Consider the following 8,919-nt stretch of genomic DNA (forward strand, 5'->3'; position numbering starts at 1 on the left):
GTAAGTCGTTTTGGATAAAAGCGTCAACTAAATGGCATATATTATATTATATTAGCCTACAGTGATTACAAAAACACTCTCTAAACAGTAAACAAACATATGGCAGACTTATCTCTTCATATTTATTACAGATGGTTGGTTAATCTTTTCCAGATTTGGAGTCCTGGCAACAGACAGAAAGTTTTCAAAATCTTTCTGGCAGTAGGCCTACTGTAAACCACCTTCAACGTTTAATTTATTATGTACATTTGTAGACAGTTTTGGTGAATAAAACATCATGAATAAATAAATTGTCAACTTGGGAACAACTAGGAACCTAGTTGAAACCTAAAGCATGAATACATCATCGTAAAATTGTCAGTATTGTTGGCACAGGTGTACAAAAATGTACAGGTGGTTCTTAAATTGATGGTGTCTCTGTGGGATTCTGCTCCTCACTGGCTGCCAAACGCCTCTCTTCGGTCTCCTGACTTGTGATTGGCTGGACCTCGGAAGCTGTAGTCAGCATGGAAACCCTTTTGGCCAGTCTCTGAAGAACCAAATCTGCAGTGCTGGTCAAACTGTGCTGGAGAGAGGAAGACAGGAGAACAGATGGACAAGTAGAGAGAGGGATGAAAGGGAGTCAAGTGATGATACATGTGTCTTTAACACATCCATATGGTCTACTAAAATGCCACTCCACATGGTCTACTAAAATACCGTTGGTACAATATATGCACTGGGCTTAGGCTTTATGTGAATTTACCTGTAGTATGTGCAGTCCCTTTAGTGTTAGAATGGCCAGCTCCCTCAGCCCATCCCCAGTCAGGTCCAAGTAGATGATGGACAGCAAGGGACTCTTGAAGCTCCGCCTCCAGAGCAGTTGGAACTGTCCCCCTGTCCCTCTTATTGGTTGCTGGAATTTATAGCAAAGCAGCTCCTGTATGGCAGAGAGGCAGAGGCCTTGTTAGGGTCTTAAACAATGGGGGCTTAACCCAGCACAGGTTTCATCGAAGCTATTCATAAAACATTCGGGGCTAGAGCCCCAGATGCCCAGGCCTAACAACGTCACTGCAGAGGCCTAGGTGGCCCTGGTTCATACTGGGCACAATGTGAACTGTGTTTTATGTCACTTCACCCCAGCACAGTGATATGTTCTGGTCATAGCTGCAGTGTTCTTTATGACACGTCCAATCCACTGACCTGGCCGTAGGTTCCCAGCAGCACCTCTTTCTGTCCGTCAAAATCCACATCTATGACCAGCGCACAGAGCACCGCGTCACACTGGTCACTCTCTGAGAGACACGCAGGACGAGCCACACCGTACTCCTGGACGTCTCTGAAAACACAACACACTGACCACTCACCAGACCATACTAGCACTAGACCATACTACCACCAGACCATACTACCACTAGACCATACTACCACTAGACCATACTACCACTCACCAGACCACACTACCACTAACCAGACTATATTACCACTAGACCATACTACCACTCACCAGACCATACTACCACCAGACCATACTACCACTCACTAGACCATACTACCACTCACCAGACCATACTACCACTAGACCATACTACCACTAGACCATACTACCACTAACCAGACCATACTACCACTAGACCATACTACCACTAGACCATACTACCACTCACCAGACCATACTACCACCAGACCATACTACCACTAGACCATACTACCACTAACCAGACCATACTACCACTAGACCATACTACCACTAGACCATACTACCACTCACCAGACCATACTACCACTAGACCATACTACCACTAGACCATACTACCACTCACCAGACCATACTACCACCAGACCATACTACCACTAGACCATACTACCACTCACCAGACCATACTACCACTAGACCATACTACCACTCACCAGACCATACTACCACTAGACCATACTACCACTAGACCATACTACCACTCACTAGACCATACTACCACTAGACCATACTACCACCAGACCATACTACCACTAGACCATACTACCACTCACCAGACCATACTACCACTAGACCATACTACCACTCACCAGACCATACTACCACCAGACCACACTACCACTAACCAGACCATACTACCACTAGACCATACTACCACTCACCAGACCATACTACCACTCACTAGACCATACTACCACTAACCAGACCATACTACCACCAGACCATACTACCACTAGACCATACTACCACTCACCAGACCATACTACCACTAGACCATACTACCACTCACCAGACCATACTACCACTAGACCATACTACCACTCACCAGACCATACTACCACTAGACCATACTACCACTCACTAGACCATACTACCACTAGACCATACTACCACTCACTAGACCATACTACCACTAGACCATACTACCACTAGACCATACTACCACTCACCAGACTATATTACCACCAGACCATACTACCACTAGACCATACTACCACTAGACCATACTACCACTAGACCATACTACCACTAGACCATACTACCACTCACCAGACTATACTACCACCAGACCATACTACCACTAGACCATACTACCACTAGACCATACTACCACTCACTAGACCATACTACCACTAGACCATACTACCACTAGACCATACTACCATTCACCAGACCATACTACCACTAGACCATACTACCACTCACTAGACCATACTACCACTAGACCATACTACCATTCACCAGACCATCTTAGACCATACTACCACTCAGTAGACCATACTACCACTCACTAGTGACTAGACCAGGGGTCGGCAACCCGCGGCTCCGGAGCCGCATGCGGCTCTTTTGCCCATCTTCAGTGGCTCCCTGTGGCTTTGACCACAAATGGAAATTAACAACGATTATTTATTTTTTACGTTGCCGCGGTGTCTCTCCTTGAACTACAACTCCCTGTTTACGCTGTAATGTTGTACGAGGGCCAATAGGATTCGGATATGTTGGCACATGACTAGTATTTTGACTGGACCCAACATGAGACTGGATGTGACAGGTTTTTTTCAAGAGTAGACCTATATCCACAGGGATTGACGAAGTACTGCGGCAGGCAAAGCAAGAAACTATCCACATTGTCTACAACTTTGTGGCTAGATTTATAGACGGACATCGGCGACGCACATCGATGAACGGGAGCTTCCCGGTGAGCGCTATTTGCCTACTTTTAAATGCAAAAAGCGGCTTGTCTTTAGCTCAAACCGTTTCCGAATTATGAACTTCTAAAGAAGATATGATATTTGGAAGCGCCGGCGTTCCTGTGGGTCTGAGAGGGTTTAACTTAAAATAGTGAAAAGAGGACGAGGAAGGCTAGTTTTCATTTGGTACTGTAGTCTACAGTCTGTAGATTTGTCTATTTTTTGGCTGACGATCTCTTGGTTTGCTCACTTCCTCCGGATGAAATTACAAACTTATCCATATTTTTTTTCAGGCTAGTATAGCCAGATAAAAGTATCAACCCACTTGTTAAAAGGCACCAGAATACACGAAATTGCATCTACTCTGTTAAAAAAATGTTTTGGGGGAACCCCCCAGACCCCCTTTACGCTATCCTAGTGTTTCACTTTTGTAAAGCACAATACGTTTGCATTCGGTTGTATGCATATGTGCTAAGGCTTATGTATTTGTAGCCTACTATTTTGATAGTAGGCTAATATATAGACACTTACAGCATGTGTTGCCTTCATTATAAGGCTTATATAAGGCTTTACATTTTTTGCGGCTCCAGACAGATTCGGTTTTTTGGTCCAATATGGCTCTTTCAACATTTAAGGTTGCCGACCCCTGGACTAGACCATACAGATCTTAGACCATACAGATCTTAGACCATACAGATCTTAGAACATACTGTTCTTAGACCATACAGATCTTAGACCATACAGATCTTAGACCATACTGCCACTTACTGACCTCAGACCATACTGCAACTCAGTGGACACAATTACCACCACAAAATATAATATGCTGACCTAGAGTATAATACTCTAAATTTGAGGTAAGTACAAAAGTATGACTGCATGAAAGCTCACTTCAATAAAATGCAGGAGTCTCTAATAAGTTTCTGACACTGACCTGTACACGACAGCCATCTCTATTGTGCTGGTTACCAGGAGATTATAGCCTTCGATCTCAACACCTGAGAACAGTGGGGGATACAAAAATGCACTAGTCTTCAATGAATCAATCACATGCTATAGCCACACCTTGTTTTCACAATGACTGTCATTGTCAGCACTCCTCCTTGTGCATATAAAACTGTATTAGCAATGAGCCTCTTGCATGTTTCAGATCCAAGATAGACAGGGGCAGAGGGCAGGGAACAACTTTGTTGAATGAAACACAGCCAAAGGCAACTTATACGTACTGTCTCCCCCGCCTCTCTGTCTCTGTCAGTGGCCTGGTCCGGCAAAGCCGGGAGCGCAGTGGGAAGAGCAGCACCGTGGAGATGGGACTGTCCTGCTGCACCCGCCAACTCTGTAGAAACCTCTGACACACACACACACACACACACACACACACACACACACACACACCACACACACACACCACACACACACACAATTTGTGGTTCCATTTTTGGTAAATCATTACATCAATATGCCAATTTCTGCTTTGTCATTGTAGTCAAGACACTGAAATAATGACCGTAATTTACTGTAAGGTGGAAGAGAGTGTGAGTGGAGGTAGTTGTAGAGTCAGAATAAGACGGCCAGAGAGTGTATACGCCATGTCCAGACTCACCAGGTCCGCTCTGGTCCACCAGGGCCAGCCCCACACAACCGTTCTGACAGCCAACGCAGAGAGACGACGTCCCCCGGGGATACTCAGCATATCCAGCCATAGCACACTGCAGAGAGGGAGGACAGACACACACACAACACACACACACACACACACAAACAAACACAGCAGGAAAAAGAGAGAGATTAACAAGACTGGATAATGGACACAGAAATGTACACATTCACTCACGCACACACACAACCTAGAGACAGAGAACAACAATAACTCACTTTCTGGGTAGTTCTTGTAACTCAGGAAGAGCCTCTCCACTGGCTGCTCTTCAAACTGGTGAAGTGAAGCATTCTGGGAGAAAAGGAGAGGGTCAATGTTGAACATTTGTCTCCTAGAACACAGTAAAAAAAGCTCATAAAATCATCCCAATCACCCCAAACACAAAAGTTCCACACACACACATCATCTTACTTCCTTGTAGAGGTGGATCCTCTGGTCGTGACCACTGAGCAGAACACAGTCTCACCGCAGCCTCGACACACTGCACTCTATAACAATGTAATAATACTATTGTTAAAAAATGCTATAACAACACGATAACTCAGTGAATAATTCCTGCTGTCCACACATTGTTATGCATTCAGCTTTATCTACCCTGCACACAACTGTATCCTGTAAACATGACTTCTTTTTATTGAGTGGCTCATGTCTGAAATGCATTATGCACTTGTACTGCTGGTGTAGCAATGGAGTCTAGTAACTGGGTAATACAATTGTAAAGGGGGGAAACTATTGTCACTGTGTGTAGGTTTTACTCTGTATGGTAAAGTATTATCACTGTGGTAGTACTTCTCTGTATGGTAAAGTATTATCACTGTGGTAGTACTTCTCTGTATGGTAAAGTATTATCACTGTGGTAGTACTTACTCTATGGTAAAGTATTATCACTGTGGTAGTATTTACTCTATGGTAAAGTATTATCACTGTGGTAGTACTTACTCTATGGTAAAGTATTATCACTGTGGTAGTACTTACTCTATGGTAAAGTATTATCACTGTGGTAGTACTTACTCTATGGTAAAGTATTATCACTGTGGTAGTATTTACTCTATGGTAAAGTATTATCACTGGTAGTACTTACTCTATGGTAAAGTATTATCACTGTGGTAGTATTTACTCTATGGTAAAGTATTATCACTGTGGTAGTACTTACTCTATGGTAAAGTATTATCACTGGTAGTACTTACTCTATGGTAAAGTATTATCACTGTGGTAGTACTTACTCTATGGTAAAGTATTATCACTGGTAGTACTTACTCTATGGTAAAGTATTATCACTGGTAGTACTTACTCTATGGTAAAGTATTATCACTGTGGTAGTACTTACTCTAAAGTATTATCATTGTGGTAGTACTTACTCTGTATGGTAAAGCTGAAAGGGTGTAAACTGCAGTTCCAGGTTCAGGCAACTCTCTATGGACAAGGACAAAACAGCACATTCATATGACACAGTCATTGTGTTTGCCAGTTGTTGTCATTGTTGTTGTTGTTGTTGCTCTCTAGTCATTGCAGTTTTTTAATGTAATCATATTGTATTTTATGTTATTTATTTTCATATGGACCCCAGAGACCATATAGAAAAATGTATGCACCGCAATGTAAGTCATTTTTGATAAAAGCGTCAGCTAAATGGCATATATTATTATATTATTGACATTTGACTGCCAGACTGGGGAGCAGAATAAATAATACTGTGAAAGTTAGTCAGAGGGGACTGTGTGTTACAGTGAAAGTCAGTCAGAGGGGACTGTGTGTTCTGTGTAAGTTGCCACAATGTTAGACTTACGTGCAATGGACTCCAGGTTGAACTCTGACCCTGGCTCATAGTCACAGTAAATGTTGAGGAATGGAGTGGCTTTATCACCAGAGTCCTTGAGGTAAACAATAAAAAAGTGAGGAGTGTTAATAGGATACATGAATAGATTCTTCCAATCTAGTGTACACCGAAGGGGGGGGGGGAGGAGGAGCCTACATGGACACAAGGAGGGATGTAAACATCACCAAGCAACTGATCAGGGAATGTACAAATAAGGCATTTTCAGAAGGGAGTTACTACTGAGTACTGTGTCAATTATAAGTTACCCCATCCCTGTACCCTTAGAGAACCATACCTTGATGAACGTTATGCCAACGACCAGCCCTCTGTTTGGTGGAGACTTGTTGAAAGCATCTATTGATACTATCTCTGCATCAACTGTGGGGAGATGACACCTTTGTAGATAACATTATGCATTGCCTACATGCATGGATACCATACAATGCATAGGGAGACACGTTGACGTTAGGATAGACATAATACAAGTTTATTTCATGACGGGCGGGTTTTCACTTCATACACTTCACAATCAACTTCAGTTAAATCCATGACTTGCCTTTGTGCAAGGCACGCTGGCGTCAGACTTGTTAACAAATATCGTTGCTGCTAATAATGTATTCTGATCGGCCTCACCTGGTATGTAGGTGAATTGAACCTCCTTGGCAACAGGTCTGATTTTCTGTTGGAGATCTTGGTACCTGAAATACACTACTTTGCCTTTCAGCGTAGCAGCAAGTAATTCATTTTCTCCTGCTTCACAGAGTCCGTACATGTTACTCTGGGACAAAAAGCGGCTGAAACTGTCCTCTTCAAAGGGGCAGGCTTCTTTAGCCTCCCGCAGCATTTTCGCTTCGTATCAAACACACTTTTCTATGAGATATGGACAAGGAATCCACCATGCAATTTCAGCACCCACACTCCTGAATCAAAACATCCTTGTGTAGGAGGGACTGTCAATAACATTGGCCAATCAGGAGAGACTCTAAACATTTTAGCAAATCATCATCGACATATTTTAACTGACGTAGTGCGCAGCCAGTGTTTGTTATCAAGATTTAACCAATCAGGTATTGAAAAGAAACAGGCATAATCAATGAACAGGAAATAACTGTAAAGTACGCTGCTAAATACATTTAAAAAATAATCGATTAGGAAATCTTTACTAAATTTGCAACGTGTAACGAGCAATCTCCGTGCTCTATTGACCCGCGCCCAAAAGTGTGCAGGAACAAGTCTCTTTTTGGTTCGGCGCAGTGCAGTGCGCCTACATCCACAAATGCCCTAGAATGTCACTTCGTCAGGCTACCACTAGGTGTCAGCACAAACTCAATCTTTTTGACAGAGGCAATTTGCTCCATCTGTGATGTTGTGTCAGCCTTCCATGGGAAAGGCAAGAAGACTGCATGGCAAACCTGGGACATTTTTGACGATGCTTCTGATGTTTTCAACAAACTCAACCAGTAGTAGATGATGCCGACATGAAGATACTGGAAAACTTTGTTGTCACAATGTATGACAGGTCCAGTACAGCTGATTGTGTTGACGATGCAAGGCTGGACATGTTTGCTCGGAAGCAGAGGCCATATGAAGCCATCCCTCCTACTCAAGCTGCTCTACTCCAGCATGTAAAGTGTGCTGCCTACCATGCAGGATGCATATGGGGTCAATCAACACTTTGTCAACCAGAAGCACAAAGTCCTGGTGACAGGGGATGGACAAAGAAAGGTGATCTGTGGCAGATCTTGTGGACTGATCGCCCCCCTATTGCAGAGAGTTGCAAACAACTGACCAAGTGCAGAAGCAAATTTGAATGCCGTGGAAGGTGCAAATGCAACAGCTGTGGACCTTCCTGCACAGCACTGTGTAGCTACAGATGTGAAGAATAAAAAACAAATAATGTTGTGTTTATGCATATTTTTCACATTAATTCTGAAATAAATCTGAATAATTGGCAGAGGGAGACCTATAAAGGATTTCTGATGTATACATTTGAATTTTTCATACTTAAAAACCTGTCAGAATCACCAAATCATCATAAGAAATCGGCTTTGACGATGAGATTCTATGGTTAAACATGGCCAAAATGGCAGCCATTTTGAAATGTACGTGGCTAACAGGTTTTTTCCAAAGAATGACCCAAGAGGTACTCTTGAGGTAAAATGTTGGTGCTTTTATCCACAATTGATTTTTACCCTGTCTGCTACACTAACTCCCATGCCCTCCAGGTAGCGCTATACCACTGCTGACACCATGGTGGTGAATTCTGGAGCTCTACAACTAGGACTCAGTCAGTCCATCC

General features: G+C 43.1%; 1 protein-coding gene across 1 annotated transcript; it reads right to left on the reverse strand.

Annotated features, from left to right (window-relative positions):
* Nucleotides 1-211: 211 nt before the first annotated feature.
* kptn (kaptin (actin binding protein)) lies at nucleotides 212-7,464 on the reverse strand (the record flags this gene model as incomplete). The annotated part of the gene is given in 17 exon segments (XM_080530142.1): nucleotides 212-565; nucleotides 746-919; nucleotides 1,183-1,318; nucleotides 4,082-4,145; nucleotides 4,374-4,383; nucleotides 4,385-4,495; nucleotides 4,752-4,804; nucleotides 4,807-4,856; nucleotides 5,023-5,050; nucleotides 5,053-5,095; nucleotides 5,216-5,256; nucleotides 5,259-5,282; nucleotides 5,285-5,292; nucleotides 6,163-6,217; nucleotides 6,591-6,675; nucleotides 6,916-6,998; nucleotides 7,254-7,464. Coding segments are annotated over 17 exon segments (1,341 nt in total). The 3' UTR covers nucleotides 212-400.
* Nucleotides 7,465-8,919: the final 1,455 nt, after the last annotated feature.

Source organism: Nansenia antarctica (genome assembly GCF_963989245.1).
Source record: "Nansenia antarctica genome assembly, chromosome: 4".
NCBI classification, from domain to species: Eukaryota; Metazoa; Chordata; class Actinopteri; order Argentiniformes; family Microstomatidae; genus Nansenia; species Nansenia antarctica.